The 19,266-nt window shown below is 40.4% G+C and overlaps 1 protein-coding gene across 1 annotated transcript in view; it reads right to left on the bottom strand.

The window, feature by feature from the left end:
- The window catches only part of TMEFF2 (transmembrane protein with EGF like and two follistatin like domains 2), a 169,885-nt gene that overhangs the window by 71,574 nt on the left and 79,045 nt on the right, over positions 1-19,266 (bottom strand). Inside the window, exon 5 of the mRNA XM_065413642.1 lies at positions 3,234-3,330. Within this exon, the coding sequence (XP_065269714.1) occupies positions 3,234-3,330 (97 nt within the window). The remainder of the gene's footprint in view (positions 1-3,233; positions 3,331-19,266) is intronic.

Genomic DNA, 19,266 nt, shown 5'->3' on the forward strand with positions numbered 1-19,266 from the left:
TTTGCTAGCTGGTTTGTTCATTTCCCCTTTAGTAGAATTTACACAATATATATTAGTGATTAGAAATGAAATATGAGATAAAGAGTTCTTTGCTTAATACCTTTAGGAAGGAGTGTGTATGTTTTGGGGGAGAGGAGTTTATTTTCTGTTGTAAACTTTATACATCTGTGCAAGTCTTTTAACCATGTCTTATTCTGCACGATCTATGCACTTTGCAGTGCTCAAGCCCACTACACTTTGATATTGAAATGCAAAAGAAAAGGGTATTACTTAACCCTGATACATCATTTTGACTTTGATTCACTTTACAAATCAGAGGTTTTTAGCTTTTAATCCTGATTTAAGAAAATACTCCAGTTCTTTCCCCATCTCTTCTGCTATGGAAATTCTGCAGATTTATAAGGTTTATTTCTATTAGTTACATCACTCCACTTAAATGGACACATCTAAGACCTTGCTTGGTATCTTTCCATACTAGCATAGTGTAGGAAGAATGCCTACTCCCTCAATGGTCTATAAAGCAAGAGATTAAGACTTGGATCTGGGTCTTTGACATGGTTGTACACTGACACTAAGCCACTTTACCATATCAAAGGGCACTCCATTTGATATGTACTATTTATACACTGGCTGAGAGTTTAATAGTGTCGTCAAATGCTTTTTGGACAATCTCGAAAATACTTTACTCTGTTCAGAACCTTATGTTTCATTCTCCATTTTCTTTTGTATCTCTCTCAGGCGTTACACTGAGTAGCCCTGTCTTGCAAAGTCAATTACTCCTTAGCAAGCTCAGAAATACAAACCCAAAGTAAGCAACACGACATGTCTGATTTACCAATAGATTGCAATCTAGTGCTAAAGAGCACAGCCACTGCCCTACTTTAAATATTCATGAAGCCCATTGGTGCAAAGTGCATTAAAAGTGGGAACAGTGCCAGCAATACACGATCCTCTTAGTGACAAGAAGATTTCACAGATTAAAAGAAGCAAGACATTAAAGACTTCAAGCTGAATAGTCTTCGTTCTTAACACAGTAAAGATGTTCACTAATGGAATGCCAGATCTCACACACACTTACAACGGTAGAATGTAAAATGGACTAATATGCGTGCAGAAAGCTATCTGTTTATTACAAATTTCTCCAAATTGTCCAGAAAATGGCCACACCCATTCTATCAGTTTAAATAATCTGTTACAGGGCAACATGCCTCCTAACAGAATCCCAGTAGTTGGGCCATTAATAGATCAAATGTCTTACAAGTCAAACAATTTTTTAAAAATAGTGACAACACATAGCTCTGTTGAGCTGAGTGGCATTTGACAACGACTGACAAAATAGAGCTAAAACAGGAACAAGGGACTTAAAAAAAGCAGACTGTAGTAATGGAGAATAATGTTAATTGTCCCTTTAAATCATTAGCATCCCAGCCACATCTGCTATCACACCTGTGCTCTCGTCTCTGATCTACTCTGACACCCTAGAAATGTTAGGCAAGCAGCCAGCTTCATATCCACGGCTCTCTATGATCAGTTTCTACTACCAGCCTGCTTTCCTCTGACTTGGAGTGAATCAAGCACCAACCCCAGGGCTTCGGAACAGTTTCTGATTGATAGGAGAAACTGAAAGTTCTAGGCTAATTTCCTCATAACAACAGTTCCCAATGCTTGCTAGTAACCGCTGACCTAATTTGGACTCCACAAAGCTAATCAGTCAAGTAAGATAATCAAAGAAATTTTGTTTCTGAAACTAGATAAACATAAAAATATCAATCAAAGAATAAACGGATGTGTGTTATTCACCTAATCTGGAGCATTTATTTTTCACACACTAAATCTGTGTGTATGTATATGAAGGAATGTGATTGACTTTGGTTCATGTCAAATTCTGAAATTCAGTCCCAGTATATTTGAAAGAAATCTAGGCTCTCAATACATAGCCTGCTTCCATTTCAGAAATATAATAATAAAAATGGCTTACACAAAGAAGACTTATTTCTTATTTATCCAAAATAAATCAGGGGGCAGGAATGGGAAAACAGAGCTCTGTTGTAGCACATGAACTGTTGACTTCAAAACAACCCTTTAACAGCCTTAGCATGATCTTTTTACTTCTGCTTTGAAATCTGGTTTACTACCTCTTAACAAATTAACTAGTAACATCCTTCTAAGTGTCCTTCCCTGCCTCCTGCACCCCAAAGTGTATTCCCCTGAAGAAAGACTGCCTGTCGATAAAGACCGTGCACTTCAGTTCCTGCAGTCATGTTGCTCTTCATAGATGTTTCAAAGGAAGGGAATTAGGCTATTTTATCTGTTATGTTCCCTCAAACAAACAAAAAAATGCTAGCATTATATAGAGCTTATCATGGTTAATAATATTATCATGTACCCAGTTATACTCCCTATTCTTCCCTTCTCTTCTACTCCAACTTAAAAGCTCACCTAAATATGAAACTATAACCACTGGACTGTGACTTCTGATATATTAATTTTAACAAGGTTTTATTTTGACACAGGCATGACCAAAGCACTTCTGAATAATTGTGTGAAGATCCTACTGGGAAACAGAAGATTTGTGTAATACTCTTAGACAAAATCAAAATTAAGCAATTTTTTCTAACTCAGTCTCATTCCATTATTACAGACATATAATCATGAAGAATCTTGCTTCTATTTTTCAGTGGCACAATTTCTCTTGCTAACCGGATTCAGAGCCAGTTTTTTTTTTAAGCATAAAATCATAGGCCTTTGAAAGCTTGGCAGGACCAGATCAAAATGAGCACAAATTGATCATGTGCTTTCTCCTAGCTTACCACATCCATAACCTTCCTTACTGAAGAGAAGCAATGTTCATAATTTCATGCCTGACTGGTAGTGCATAGAACACGGTGTTTGGATGGGGTCAGCTGACTAACACCATGTCTAATAACTTTCTTTGGTATTACTCCCTCCCTATTATTTTCTTAATCTGTTCCTTTCTGTTTGTTTTACACTTGCAGTTTAGAGACAGTCTTCCAGCTGTATCATGTTTGCCCTTCCAAATAAGTGCTCTCAATCTAACAGAACATGATTTGCAATGTCTCTATCTATGTGTACGATGAATGGACTTTGGGCGGAGGACAAGGGAAAGGGTGTACATTATTGTTTAATATCCTCTCACATGGTGGGTTTCTGAGCAATGACACCTTTAAATAATAGGACATTAATTACAGAAGAAATGTGTAAAATTACTGTACCAAACATCCTCTGCATCTTCATCACACTCTGCCCCAAACTGGCAAATGTCACAAGTGGACGTCTCTTTTTGATTGGTTTCTCCTGAGCCTTCATTGACTGTTTGATACAAAGCAGAAGAATGTCCATTAGTAAACACAAAACAACAGCAAAGTGATTCTCATCTATAGGAAAGCTAAATTTATATATTAACCTTTGATAATTTAACACAGTGGTCAAGATGGTGGTGCTTGGGTGACACCCATATTTCAAACAAGAGACTACCACAAACATTTTCCCCCTTACCTGGGATAAACACCACAAACCAGAGATACATGCACTTGCTGAGAGAAGAGGAGAGGAACTGGGGAAATCAATGTATGTTCTTTCCCATTTCAACAATAATTTTTTCTCAACATCATAATAAGGAAGGAGGCAGCAACACTGAGCCGGCAAACTCATATTAAGCTCCACTGCTTTATTCCTGGAAAAATATTTGGAGTCGAATGATAGTATAGCGTAGTGATTTACTTGTGTCCTTTGCAGTCTGTGCAGGTGAAGATCTTGTGAGGAACCCAGGGAGTATGCTTCCCCAAGAAATGTTTGGAAAATATCTGTCTCATGGTACTATCTGGTCTATTCCAAAGGCAAAAGATTTGTCTCTTCAGAAGTATTGTTATGAGCCCTGAGAACTAGTCATCTCTGGCAGGGATGATTTAGCACTGTTCAGATTGGGGGAAGAATGCCACCAGGGACAGAGAAATCAATCCACCCCTTCTTTCATTTTGCTGGCAGAATTTTCACATGGGCCCCCTTCGGCACCCCATTGGACACAGGGATATAAGGTAAAAATTCCAAAAGTGAGTACATAGGTGACATAGGAGTCTAAGTGCCACTGAAATTCAATTTGAAAATGTTACATTGGGCTTTGAATTCAGCCCTTAATGTCCCATAAATTACATGAAGGAACTAAGGGAAGAATATGAATGGGTAAGTTGAGAGGGGTACAAGTGGACTGATGGATAGTTTTAGGGAGAATTCCTGTGAAATGATCCAACAGAATGCTATATTTTTTTTTTATAAAACAGTATAAGTACTGAGAGCTGTGGATAGGTGCTTTGTAGTAAGACACAATACATAAAGATATAACTCTTATAGTAACAGAATAATTAGCTCACACCAGACTTAAAATAACAACTTTGATTGTCAATATCTGCATAGAAATTCTTTGCTACCTACTTTTAATGTCTTCCTTTTACTATTTGTTCATTTAAATGTAGAACAGTGGTGCAGATTTACTGCAGGATAGAGATTTAAGCTCCAATCCAGAGAAGCACAGAAGCCCCTGGATAGCTTTAAGCATGTAAGTAGACCCATGGAAGTTGACAGGACTAATCACTAGAGCTGGTCAGGAATTTTCCAGCAAAACTTCCACCTCCCCTTGACCTGCCGCCATCAAAAATACTGATTTGTCAAAACCAAAACTTTTCCAGGGAAAGTTGGTTTCAACAAATGTCTTGACAAAATTTTTTTTTGAAAAGAAAAGTTTCTAAATTGTCAAAAGATCATGTTTGTAAAGGAAAGGTATTTAAAAAAAATGCTCAATTGAAACAAAATGTTTAGAAATGACTGAAATGAAATACAGTAATTTGATTGACTGGTACCAGTTCTCCCCCCACCCCTTCCCCTGTAGGGATATTAAAGAAGGTACTAACAATGATTCCCCCAAGTGACAGTGACCCCCTCATAATTTGTCCCCCACACTTTAAAATCCAACAGTTTCACCAAGTACAAAAATCTCTTGGGTCTTCTGTTAAAACTTGTAAGCTACTGTCTGTAGAAACCATTGATTATATCTATCCTGTGAAAGATACTTTACTACTATGTAAAACTTACAAACAAGTTAACTGACTTTGTTCTTGAAGTAATTGATACAATGTAAACAAACACTATAAGCTGTTAAGTAACTTTCACTTCATTCAAGGGCTCCTAGGACAGACCCCCCACCCTCTGTGATTAAAGGGCCGGGAGTCTCAAATGAATTAGCACACACCCCGAAAGTGGTGGAGACAGTAAATTAAAATATGGTTAAGGTATGGAATGTATGCTGATGAATGCTTGATATACATGGATGGTTAGGGAGGTGCCAGCCTAGAAAGAAAGTATCCATCGGCCGAAGAATGTGTCAAGTGGATGACCAGAAAACCCCCGGAGGGTAAACTGGGATCCACCCCATCACCTGGAAGGATGAGAAACACAAACTTTGGACAATGTGGAGCCACCAGGAATGTGCCACTTTGCACAGGAATGTGTGCCATCTGCTGATTGAGTCAGCAACAGCAGGATGAAACAGCTCCCATAGACTAACATAGGAATTAATTCCTATAAAAATGGACTCTAAAGACTGATGACTTTGAGTCTCTCTGGTTCTGCTGCCAGCCTCCAGGAGCATCAGATGCATCTGACACAGACTCGGCTCCATCCTCATGACCAAGATACTTGGCCAGTAACTTGGCATGAGCAACTTCTAGGCTGGTAACTATAACACCTATACAGAACTTGAATGAATGATTGTGTGAATGAATCTCTCTCCCTCTCTCTCTCTCTCTCTCTCTCTCTGTGTGTGTGTGTGTGTGTGTGTGTGTGTATAAGAAATAAGTAGTCAAACAACGTTGTTTACTTTTATCTTTTGCTTTATCATTATATTTACAATAAATGTGGCATCTTTGCCTTATCCCTCTTAATAAGATCCTGCTGGTTTTTATTCTATTGGTATAACACCCCACCCGTCAGACATTTGGTTTGTGAAATTTTTAACAATTTTGACTTTTTTATCCCAGTTCAGGATGAGAAAATTTTTCCAGAATCTCAAAAGTTTTCATGGGACAGGAAAACCATTTTGTGCCCAGCCCTACTCATCACATTCTGAAAGTTGCGGGAATGGTACTATAGTACTAGAATTACACACATTTTAAGTTTGTATGGACAGGCACCAAATTGGTTTGTTTTTCCCCCTAAAGTGGTGCAGCACAAAACGATAAAGGATCCCAAATTACTGCAAAGCAGTTTTTATGAGATAGGTGTTCTAACCCCCCAAAAGAGGAAGGGTAGTTAGGGAGCTAGACCTAGGTGCTAGCCAGGATTTTGGAGACTTTCCGCTCTGCCACAAACTCCCTTTGTGACCTCGCCATTCAAGCCTAAATTTTCAAAGGGGCTAGTGATTTTTCAGTGCCCAACTCGAGACACCTTAAAAATCTGATTTTTAGAAGGGGCTTGGAAGAAAAATCAAGCTCTTTAAAAGGCTGGTCTTCACTACAGGGAGATCTAGTGAAGACCCACTAAATCGATGGCAGAGCACTCTCCAGTCAACCCCGGTACTCCAACTCTCTGAGAAGAGTAAAGGAAGTCGACCGGAGAGCACCTCCCATCGACCCAGTGCAGTGAAGACACTTGGGTAAGTCGACCTAAGTTACGTCGACTCCAGCTATGTTATTTACATAGTTGGAGTAGCGTAACTTAGGTCGACTTACGCCCGTAGTGAATTCAAGCCCAAAAAGTGTCTCAAGTTGAGAATCCAAAAATAGAGGCACCAAAAATTACTTGCTAATTTAGGCCTATTACTTGTCTTTGCTTCAGTGCTGCATCTTCTAAAATGGGGAAATAGCATATTTCTTTACCTTGCCGTGGTGTTGTTAAGATAAATATATTAAAGGTTGTGAAGCCCTCAGATACTACAATGATAGTAACCATAGAAGTACCTAAGAGAGAGAATCTCATATGTTTTTCCTGTAGGCTTAACAAAGTCAAAGTAAACATTTATATTTTTTAGATCTGAGCTACTCTAAAGGAATTTCTCATCAGATCACTGCCTGAATCTAAATTATAGAAATTTTCACCTAAAGCGACTTTTGGGATATAAAAGAAGGAAGTTCACATTTCATCAATTGGTTTTTTTCCCCCAGCTTGTAGAATTGTCATCAGTTTATTTATCTTTACACACACAAAACTTCAGTTTTAAGCAATCAAGGGAAGCTGAAAACAACAACAAGAACAAAAGAAAGCCAACCAAACATGCTCTGGATTTCTGCTCCAATGAGTTGTCACTGTTGGAAGAAGGGTCCAGTATGGCGTTTTGATGTTTTCTTTAAAAGCTGTGGGAAAGTTAGCTGATCTAACCAAGTTTGATTTTTAATGGTAATCTATTTCTTGGAAAGGGCAGTTTTTGGCAGCCAATCTTGGCAGTGGTCTTGTGGCTCAGGCACTCAACTCCCAGCTCTCGCTCAGACCAGTTACAATTTCCCTGCCCAAAAGATTCACCAGCTGTAAAATGGGGATAACTATACTTGCAGTATAGTTTGGGATTTCCAGGTGGAAGGCACTATATAAGAGCCAAGTATCATCTATCTCATAACTGCAAAAATAACAGGAGTACTTGTGGCACCTTAGAGACTAACAAATTTATTAGAGCATAAGCTTTCGTGGGCTACAACCCACTTCTTCGGATGCATATAGAGTGAAACATATATTGAGGAGATATATATACACACACATACAGAGAGCATGAACAGGTGGGAGTTGTCTTACCAAGTCTGAGAGGCCAATTAAGTAAGAGAAAAAAAACTTTTGAAGTGATAATCAAGATAGCCCAGTACAGACAGTTTGATAAGAAGCAAGTGTGAGAATACTTACAAGGGGAGATCCTGTTATTTTTGCGGATACAGACTAACACGGCTGCTACACTGAAACCTATCTCATAACTGAGCATTTGTAAACATGCCATTTGTCCCAATTTTGGAGGGAGAGAATCTATATTTTCAGCAAAACATCTTTCGTTTTCTATTCTTTGCTCCAAAAATCACTTTCATTGTATTTCATTGTAGTTAAAAAGGTGTGTCCTTATTTTACCTCCACATTTGGCCAGGGACTTTTCACACTATCTCAAGCAATTTAATAGCTATGTAAGTCATTTTTTTAAACAATTCATGTAATTGAAAGGTTTAATATTTTGAATAAAAGGAGATGTTCTAGAGGGGAACATCTTCATATAAGGATAGCACAGCTCTTGATTTCTGCTAGAAATGAACAGGTAGCTCTTTTATCAAAGAAGCCATGTATTTGGCATTCCAGAGACAATTTACTAATGGCACCACTGAGACTCCGAGCACCCAACCTTACACATTCCTGATTAAATGGCAATGACTTAGCCTTTCCTCATTCTTCTGCTTTCAATGTTTACAGAGATGGCTGATCTTAATTAGAGCTATGCAAATAATGGATTTTGCAGCTGGCTGGTAATTTAAAAAAAACATTTTGAGCCGCACCGAAAACAATTTTTAAAAAATGTTTGTATGATCCAAAGCAAAACTTTTCATTTAAACTTTATGTATTTTTTATATTTAATTTTTTTGTAAGGAAATTGCAAAATGAAAAAATTGGAATGTTTTGTTTTGAAAATGTCAAAATTAAACATTTTGAATTGTGGTGTTTTGTTGGTTTTTTTTTGCGGGGGAAGGTAGGGGAAGTTTTGACATGAACAATTTGGTGAAAATTAGTTAAATTTGCAAAATGTTTTGGTGTCACTGAATCTACATTTTTCCAATTTTGGCTGAAAATTTTTGCCTTGGTCTATGGTTCACATTTAAGATGAGTTTTCTCTCACTCTCTCTTTCCTGCTGTGCAGATGAGCGGCCTTGATAAAAGCAGACATCTCAGAAAGAGTTATTTTCTCTGTATTTCCTTCTGCTATTTAGCTTCAGGACTGGTAGATGTTCATTTTCTAAGGTGACTGCTTTTTTCTTTGCGCACTTGCTAGTTTGCACTTGTCTTCGTAGCTCAACTAAAAAAATCTTTACAGAGGAAAATGAATTAGACATAAAAAAAAAAGTTTACCGCTGCAAAGGAAAAAAGCTATCTTGTCTCTTAAAAGTGAATTGCTCCTGCTAAAAATAAAAGAGTGCTTTGCTTTGCCATAACACATATAGTTCTTACCTTATTAGCAAGTTTACAGGTTTAATACAGTTGAACAATTCCAGAGGACCATGGGATAGCAATGTGGTAGGGCACTTGTCTCAGGGGAGCTTTAACAGCCAAAGCCATTCTCTTATTATTAATGCAATGCAGAACTGCTAAGGAGCAAGTTCCTTTTTGTGTTAGCATGATTAGCAACTTCCAGAATGCAAGTTACTGTCACACAGGAAACATGCTAACATGACTTTAACACTATCTGAAAGTCACTTCAGAGACAACCTCAATTTCCTCAGCAACAGGGATTCTTAGCTAGAGATGCATCAAACATAATTTAGACAGTCAATGGACTGTGGTAACCACAACAGCCCCTATTTTAAGCATCTGGCCCTCTTCTGGCAGCCTCACTGCACTCAGATCAGATAGCTGCGTTATCAACAGGATCTGGATTGCCTGAACCTCACACAAGGGAGAAACCAAATTTGGAAAGATTTCATATTGTTTTTGTTGCTAAGGAAACCACTTTGTAAGCATCTACATCTTCAGCATATTTGTCTCACTTTGTGCTTGTCTGGCTTCCAGAATAATGGAAAAACCCCAACCATCAGTGGAAACGTCAACCTTCTTTCCAAATCTCAATTTTATGTAAAAACTTTCAATTCTTTCAGTCTGTGAATACTTCTTTCAGGCACCTGCGCATATAGGAAATCACACTCTGACTTTAAATATCCAACCTGCCACTGTATTATATCTCATCAGGGGTTTAACGCTGTGGCAGGTCTGATATTTAACTAAAAAGATACTAAATAGTGATGCTTGAACTGATAGATAAATCTTGTTAAGTGTTCTTCCAACAGGTAGATTGGTAGGTAATCAAATATGCTTTTATCTATACCTCTTGGAAGCTTGCTTCCATCCACCCCTTCACAGCAGCATCCATAGTGGAATTGTTAACCCTAGAGTGGGCAGCAGAAAATTTTGACTTGAGACGCAAGGGGCCACATATTGGTTAAATGACAAAGGGAGCAAACGTTCTCCTCTGATGGATGGTGCACAGGGCAGTCGGTGTCAGAGGAGAAGAGGCAGGGTGGGTGACATGAAAGAGAAAGCAATTAAGCGGTAGGATCGCCTACCAATCACATAGCTCTGCAGCTGTTAAGATACATTCCATACATATAGCTTTGAAAGCAGTAAGACAACCTTCAAAGAGTGGTTCCGGTTTGCAGAGGCTTATTCAGGGTAATGAAAATTATTAGAATGCTGTCCCAAGAATTTTTTAAAAATATGTTGTATAAATACAACAAATACACATTATGAAATACTATCATAGTATAAAAGATACACGCAATATAGGTACTTTGCACTATTATGGTTACGTTCCGACTTGTGTTATGTAATCTGATTTAGATTACTGTCTCTAATAACCTTAATTTTAGCTTGTTAAGTCCCAAATAATGCAGTTAATTTAATACAAGCTAACCAGGAGAAATTGCCTTGTCTGTCTTGGATTGGGAACCTCATTACCCTTTTGTGATTACTGAAATCACTTGGTGGTTAGGTAATACAATCAAATATTTGTTTTAACAATTTGCTCCTGTGCTATGGAATTCTGAATCATGGAAGGCTAATTCCTTTAAATGGAATTGGAATGATCATGTTAAATATTGCCATACAGTAGGTAAGATTAGGGAGAAAGAGAGAAACAAATAGAAAAGTAAGGAAAAGACAGTGCCCATGATTGTCCTTCAGCCTATGCACTCACAAAAGACAGCCCTCCCCGCCCCCCCCTTTTGCTACTGCACAGGCTGCCTGGGCCTTAGGACTGGATGCACATGGCTAAGTGGGTGCTCTTTGTCTGTTGTGGGTAGATGGACTGAGAGTGGGTGGAACCTTGGTTTCACCCACTGGTGTGCTAGCCAGTAGAGCAGAGTTGGCACTGAGAAGATGGAGGTTGTAGTAATTTGCTGTTGGTATAGACCCACAGCAAGTTACTGAACCCCGAGGCCAGGGCAGGGGGAGGGTGAAGCGGGGGATGATTTTGTGATGCTTCCTGGATGTTACCATGGGCTGCGTTCTTGTGGCATACTCTAGCTTGAAAGATATTTTGGGACTGATTCTACCACCTTTACTCATGATGATAGCATCTTTGTCATGTAGTTTTCTGACTGAATTCTTCCGCATGAACTATGGGTGGTGGACTCTGCTACTGTGAAGAAGCAAGCAGCAGAAAAAGACTTGGAGCATTGAAAATGTACTTCCTTTAAATTTAGTTCCATTAGCAACTGCAGTAACTTAGGTTACAAGGATTCCCATACCACCTGCTGATAGGGGACTACAATAGTCTTTCAAGGCTGGAACAGGTCTCTGCCTTAGCTAAGCTCCTAAGCTAAACTAAGTCTCTTTCAGGACTGGAACAAATCTTTCGAGATGCCCAGGCTTTCAGCTAAGCCAGGCATCCAGGCGAACTACCGTCCCAGGCTGACTGGCTTTTTCAAAGCTGGACCAAGCTCCTTAACCCTGCTGCTACTGGACACCAGCCAATCAGCCACTAGTCTCAGTAACAGCCTACTTAGCCACAACACTACTCCAGAGGGTCGGCAGAATTTGGTATGTCAGCAGTATTACCCAGGTCCTCATGCGAAGAAAATGTTTAGCAATAAATCCAGTCAATATATAGGATTGAAAATGCAGCACCCATAATGATGTCTACTCTTCTGTCAGACTGACTCATGTACAGAACCTGAAAGGCATTCTTAAAAGCTCCCCAAATTTTAGATGGCTTTGCTTTTCAACTTTGTGTTTGTGTGATAAAATTGAGGGCAGCTTTTTACGGAGGACTGAACTAAGCAGAATAACTTTGAACTACAACAAGTCTGAGGAACAAACTAACATCTTGGTAACGTGCATAAATTACCACATAATTAATACTTGCATACCAGACTTGAATGAGCTACCTCCATTGAATGTCATAGTTCTCTTTTGAAGAATGGGAAGAAGGTCCACTGTTTTACGTCAAATCCTCAAACCTAGACTTTGTCTTTCTTCTTGTCTAGTCTCTGTGCCAAATTCTACCTGCAACGCTCAGATAGACTTGAATGATAAAAGCAGTTTACAGTGCATATAAAGGCTCCCAAGCTGTTTTCAAGTTTTATTTGTGTTTCCTAACTCCTCTTATTTTCTTGTTAGAAACCCTTGTCGTGACTTAAAGAAGCATTTATTGGCAAGAGAATACTAGTAGCTAACATAATCTATAAAGTGGGGGGAGGGGTCACCATGGGGGAGAGTAACCATTATTCATTCTGGCTACTGCAGCTCTGAAAATTGCTAAAGGTCTTCAGTGAGTGCTGCTGGTCTGCTATTAAAAGAGCAATATGGGCCAAATTCTGCCTATTCAGAAGCAATGGAGCACTAGGAAAAGGGAGCAGGTGCATTTCCTGAGCAGCAGGGCCTGGAGCCATTATGCCTGCATGAGGAATAATAATCCAGGGATGTAGAGAGCAAAGTGGTGAGGAGAAGTTCTTTCTGCATGTTAAGGGCCTGATTCAAATCCCACTGAAGTCATTGGGAGCCTTATCATCAACGCACTTTGGATCAAGACCTTAAAGAGGACCAGAGTCTTGGCTTTGCCATCACCTCACTCAGACATCATCCCTATGTAGCTACTAGCACGGAAGGCAGCCTTTCCTTACATTGTCCATTCAGTGTAGACAAGTTATGACTGACTACCCCTTGCGCAGGTGTGTTGGAAGGGAAAGAGTTCCCTGTGCTCACCCCAACCTCTAGCACACCTGTAATTAGAGCGACCACAATATACAAGGGATGTTACACTCAAATGTATATGTGGAAGGCTAATCTGATTTTGAATATTAGTTGGTACTTAGATAGCATGACTCTTCTTCCAAGAGGTGTTCCAACATTAATGATCACCCTCCACAAAACACTGTGAGGCACTTAAGCAAGCATTTTAATCCCCATTTTAAAAAGACTGGAATATCTGAGGCAGAAATCTGAGTTTCCAGTAATGGCTTTTAGTTTCAGATACCAGGGCCACAATTTCCTAATTTGGGTGCCTAAACCCAGGGCCAGCGCTTCCATTTAGGCGACCTAGGCGGTCGCCTAGGGCGCCAGGATTTGGGGGGGCGGCGGCATTTTGCCGCCCTCGGCAGCAATTCAGCGGCAGGGGGGTCCTTCCGCGCTCCGGGTCTTCGGCGGCAATTCTGCGGCGGGTCCTTCACTCGCTCCGGGACCCGCCGCCGAAGTGCCCCGAAGACCGGGAGCGCGGAAGGACCCCCCCGCCACAGAATTGCCGACGACGACCGGGAGCGCGGAAGGACCCCCGCCTAGGGCGCCAAAAACCCTGGCGCCGCTTCTGCCTAAACCTAGCTCCCTTAATAACACCTCCACTACCTACAGCACTTCTCATCAGTGGATCTCAAAGTGCTTTACGAAGGAGTTCAGTATCATTATAAGCAAACCGATCTGAGGAGCACCTCTAAACATCCATTGAAGAGGAGTACTCAACATCACTGAAAATGAGGCCTTTGGTGTGTAAAGTTGGACATCCAAATATTGAGGCACTCAAAATCAGATTAATAGATTTTAAGGCCACAAGGGACCATTGTGATCACCTACATAACACAAGCCTGTGTTAATTCCTGCTTCAGGTCCAATAACTATGTTTGAACTAGATCATATCTTTCAGAAAAATATCCAATCCTGATTTAAAAATTGCCAGTGATGGGAAATTGCCCACAATCCTTGGTAAATTGTTACAATGATTAATTACCTCCACTGTTAAAAATTTTCACCCTATTTCTAGTCTGAATTTGGATTAGAGTTCACCTTTGAAAACCTGTTCCTGAGTGACTTGTTCTAGGGTCAGAATCAGGATTAAAACTAAGGATTCCCGGCTCTCACTTCAATGTTTATTCCACACATCACTTTATAATATGAGAATCACACATACAAATCTATTGCATTATACAGCAACAGATGACATTACCAATTGTGCACATGTATAGAGGAACTATCTGACACAAAAGTGTTAATTAAAAAAAAAAACATTTTGACTTATTTTATCAACCAAAAGAAGGGAATAGAAGCTAAATCCTCATGCTGAGCTCAAAGAACATACTGCAAGCCACATGTTGTGGCAAAACCAAAAGTGATCTACAAAAGGGACAGTATCTGTGAAAAGGATCTTTCCATAATTAAGTTGCTGTTGCTAAAACCTTTTGAGATAGCTCAGGATTATTTATTCTATTGCCCAATTATTTAAAAAAAGGATCCCACTGCCTACAGAAGACAAGAAAGCACAACACAGCAGACCCACAAAGACATGGGAAGTAATGCAGGACAAAAAACCCATAAAATTTAGAGACACTCCTTAAGAATTTATCCCAGCAACAACTAATATGTAATCTCTCTTATAGAAGAGCAGGAATATTAGAAATAAAAATGATTTATTATATTGTAGCCTTCTTTTCTACTGTTGAAGGAAGATGCTCCTTCAACAGTAGAAAAGAAGCTTGTTCTGAAAGCTTGTTCTGGAGCATTAAACCACTCCCCAGAGCAACATTAGTTACACCGACATAAGTGCTCGTGTGCATAGTGCTATGTGGATGGGAGAGCTTCTCCCGCCGACACAGCCTCTGCTGCTCGCGGAGGTGGTTTTACTCTGTCAATGGGAGAACTCTCTCACGCCGGCATAGAGCGTCTTCACCAGACGCAATGCAGCTGTGCTGCTGCAGTGCTGTATCTGTAGTCATGCCCTTAGTCATCCCACCATATGCTTGAGCATTATCACGACAGACTTGAGCAGGTCAAAAGGGCAGGGGACAAAGTGAGAGTGCTCTGAGGAATAAGTGGAGAGAGGCCAATGGAATTTGCCAAGTTAGGGTAAAATACCACAAACACCTTCTACACAGTGAATAAAAAACAGAGTAGAGAAATAAAAGCCCAGATGCTGACAATGACTTCATTCTAATCAATAAGTCTTTCTCCTGAAAGCACTAGCTCCGTCAAAAGCTGCAAAGTGAGAACAATGAATGGGTGTGAAACATGGGGTGGGCTCAGGAGTGGCCTTCCTCTCAGAAGCCTGGCAAAGGTTCAAAACAACATTATGAACAAAATGAAAAAATGGTCTCTGCATCGGTAATAAGTCTGACACGTCTTGTTCTTCTATCCTGCTGTCTAATTCTCTCTCAGATACAAATGTATTATCTCTCTCCCCCCTTCCCATACACATGCATCAACAAAATTAATAATTATATTACAAAACAATTTCTGTGGCAAATTCAGGACTTGATCCAGAGCCCTTTGAACCCTGATGTAACTGAGCAGAATACCACCAAAAGTTCTCAAACATATAGTGCATGCCAAATTGTAATGCTGAGCAACATGGGAGCACTTCAGTTTATTAAGGATCCATGCAGGGTTGCCCAGTCCTGGGATGGATCAGGCAAGCATGTTAAAGGATACAGAGGGACTCTGCAACCGTGGCCCAGTCAGATTCCAGAGAGCTGCAGAAAAGGAGCAGGAGATGATACAAATGATTCTCTGTCTCTCTAGGCCCTGAAGACCACGCCCCTAGGGACTGTAATAACCTACCCAGAGCAATCTGGGAATGCAAGAAGGACATTGAGGCCTGGGGCAGGAATTGTCCTGTTTGATGTCACCCAGTGTTGCCAACTCTTGTGATTTTATCATGAGTTGCCCGTTATTTGGTGCTCTTTGAGTCATGTTGAATATAGGAGAATCTTCACTTCTTAAAATAAGTTTCCAGCCATTCGTGGCAGAGAAAAGCTTGAAAATGAGACCCAAGTGTACCCAAAAGGTAAATAAAAAGAACACAAAGGTTATTTATTAAGGAAGTAGTGGGATAATGGAGAGTTGGGTTCCTTTCCCACCTAATTGCTTGGGGGAGAAGGGATATCTTTGTCTTGATGGGTTTTTCAGGCACCACTTTGTGTTTCCTCAGCTGTCATCCAGACAGGGAGAGCCAGAATCTCTAATGTAGAGACAAAGGAGGAGGCATCAACTCCTTCCGATGTATTAATGTAGAGACAAAGGAGGAGGCATCAACTCCTTCCGATGTATTCTCCACAGCTCTATGCAGGGGGAGTGGGAGTGGCTTTGCAGCAACAGAATTGCTTCTCTCCTGCCACTGCTTGATACTACCCTCCTATTTGTTGTCTCACTGTGGGGATGGTTTGTGGACCTGTATGAACATGTGGGTCAGCAGTCAGGATGTGAATCTATACAAACACACACTGGGTGTTCTCTTTTTGTACAGTTATAGCCTGTCGGGAATGGCTTTAATTCTTAAACAAAAGCAGTCAAAAGGAGGGCCTATAAAATTTATTCTAACATAATTTGCTAGTTTCCATTACACATTCTCCCCCCACCCCCGCACGACTCTATTTAAAGTGCATTTTCTAAAAATTAAAATATAATCAGCCAAGACCACTCTCTCCTAGCAAATATAGGTAATGGTGTTTCAAAAGAAATAATTCATAGAATAAAACCCTAATAGAGGCTTTCTGAATGCTGACACGAACCAGCAGTGATTATAGCACCCTTGTGCTGTCCTCCTGCACAATTTTATTGTTGCCTTGTGTAGCTGGGATGCCAACTTTACAGATTTATGTGAGTGTAAGAGGACTGGAATTGACAGCATTTGCCAGCTTAAGGAAGAGGATCATTTAAATTTGCCAAGAGCTGCCTCTCATAAAATATCTTTGAGCAAAAAGCCAAATAGCATGGGGGGACTATTCATCTCTCTCTTGCATTAATTTTATTTTAAAGAGAAATCTCTTCCTTACAGGAGAATTTTCAATGAACAAAAGCAGCAGTTGTAAACATTCACACGATGCTGCCGAGGATGGCAGGCTGCAAATGAGAACAGCTTTTCCTGCGCCACTCCCCTGATCTTGTCCATTTTGATATGCCCAGCAGTCTGAGTAGAAGTAGGCACCTGCACACTCTCCTTCCCTTATGCGCTAATGTGGAGGCTAAATACAATACTGCCTACAGTAAGGGTCTGGTATTTGATGTCCTATACCTGACATAGAGTAGATGAACTCTATGTAGGAGGTTATCCTTGTATCAAACTTACACTGTGAAGCTCACATTTATGGCAGATTATTTTTAAACAACGCTGCATTAGACATGGATGCAATAGCAGGAATCCAGATAAACAGCACCTACTTTCTCCTGAAAAAAAAAAATAGCCATAGTTAACTGGATATACTCTTACTGATCTTAGGCTAAAAACACGTGTCCCACTATGATCCAAAGCAAAAGGAGTGGCACTTTCACTTGTTCCTAGAAAACAACAACTAAACCAACCCTGAACTTAGTACATATGCTAACTCAGGCTTGGTCCACACTGGGGCGGGGGATCGATCTAGGAAACGCAACTTCAGCTACGAGAATAGCGTAGCTGAAGTCGACGTTTTCTAGATCGAACTAAGTTTACTTACTGTGGGTCCACGCGGCGCAGGCAAGCTCCCCCGTCGACAGCGCTTCCTCCTCTCGGCGAGCAGGAGTTCCGCAGTCGACGGGGGAGCGCTTCTAGGATCGATTTATCGCGTCCAGATGAGACGCGATAAATCGATCCCAGAAGATCGATCTCTACCCACCGAATCAGGCGGGTAGTGTGGACCTACCCTAAGAAAGGACATAATCCATGAATGCATGAAGGCTGAAATAAGAAAATTACTCCTTGGTTGAAATGGCTTTCAGACCGTAGTGTGCATGCTGGCCAGCTTCCTGCTTGGTCAGAAGACTAAAAGAGAACTTGAATTTGAACCCTTCTGGCTATTCAACTTTCAAGAAATAGAACACAAAAGAAAAAATAAAACTGGAAGAGCTGTCTAACACGCACTTGGCAAATACTTCAGTTTTAAGGTCTTTATCTGTGTGCTATTGATTTAAATCTGTGTATCCTTTTGAATATTAGTATGGCTAGCGAGATAGCAACATCATACATAAAAATGTTCTGTATTCCAGAACAGATGAAACTCCCAGTGGTAAAGGAAGATTTAGGTATCTCTGAAGATTTCTTATCACTGTGCAACATAACTCTCTAATGGTTCAGTGCCTTGGAGGGTCATCTGAGATCACTTATCATATAAATCAAATAGGTGGCAGGCTATAAGAGAGGAAGCCTATAGCAATTTCACAGCTTTGCTCACAGCCATCAAATCTATCTTTTAGGCTGACTATAGAGAAGATAATATGCCACTCCATTTAAACCATCCAGGAAACCCAAATATGGATATTAACCAATTTTAAGATGCTGCTACTAGCCTTGATTAAACTATGATTCACTTAGGAAATGACTGCTTTTAAATCCTAAAACTAGGTTGCAGACATTGGACTTTATTCTAATGCACACTAAGTCCTCTTTATACCACTCTGGCAATGTAAAAGGGCCTCAGAGTGAGTGCAAATATAACTTACGCCCACTTTAAGGCTCCTTAAAGTCCAGAGTTAAAAGGTGTACCAGAAAGGGCTTTCTGTAGTCACAACTGAGGACCGGTTTACACTTGGAACGTACACTGGCACACCTATGTCTCTCAGGGATGTGGAAAATCCAACCTAACCCCTGGTGTAGACAACACTAGGTCGATGGAAGACTTCTTAATAGATTGAGGATGGGTAGAGTACCACAGTAGCCAGGAAACCAGAAGGGGACAGAGTCTGACTTCACTTCTCAATAGTCAAGAGAATGTGGGAGCAGGGGGGAGAATGATGGTGTAGGTTCCTTCAACCAACAAGAGCAGAGGCGTGGGGGTGAGCAGATTCAAATTTACCTGACACCTACAGTATCAGTGAGATGCTGATATGAAAGATGGATCCCTGGGAAGGGAGATGAACAGCACCCCAGCCAGAATCCCAGCTGCTGGGGCCTGAGGCTTGCTGGTACCACCTTTCATATCGGTCTCTGCAAGTAAGTTTGGTCCCCTAGCTAGTGGCTGTCTGGCAAAGTTTTCAAGCCCTACATTAGTATATATTTACAATAAGCACAAAATAAATCCCATATTTTATAGCATAGCCCCTCCCCCCTTCCATAGCAAAATACCTATG

Source organism: Emys orbicularis, chromosome 11 (genome assembly GCF_028017835.1).
Source record: "Emys orbicularis isolate rEmyOrb1 chromosome 11, rEmyOrb1.hap1, whole genome shotgun sequence".
In the NCBI taxonomy this organism is placed as follows: domain Eukaryota; kingdom Metazoa; phylum Chordata; order Testudines; family Emydidae; genus Emys; species Emys orbicularis.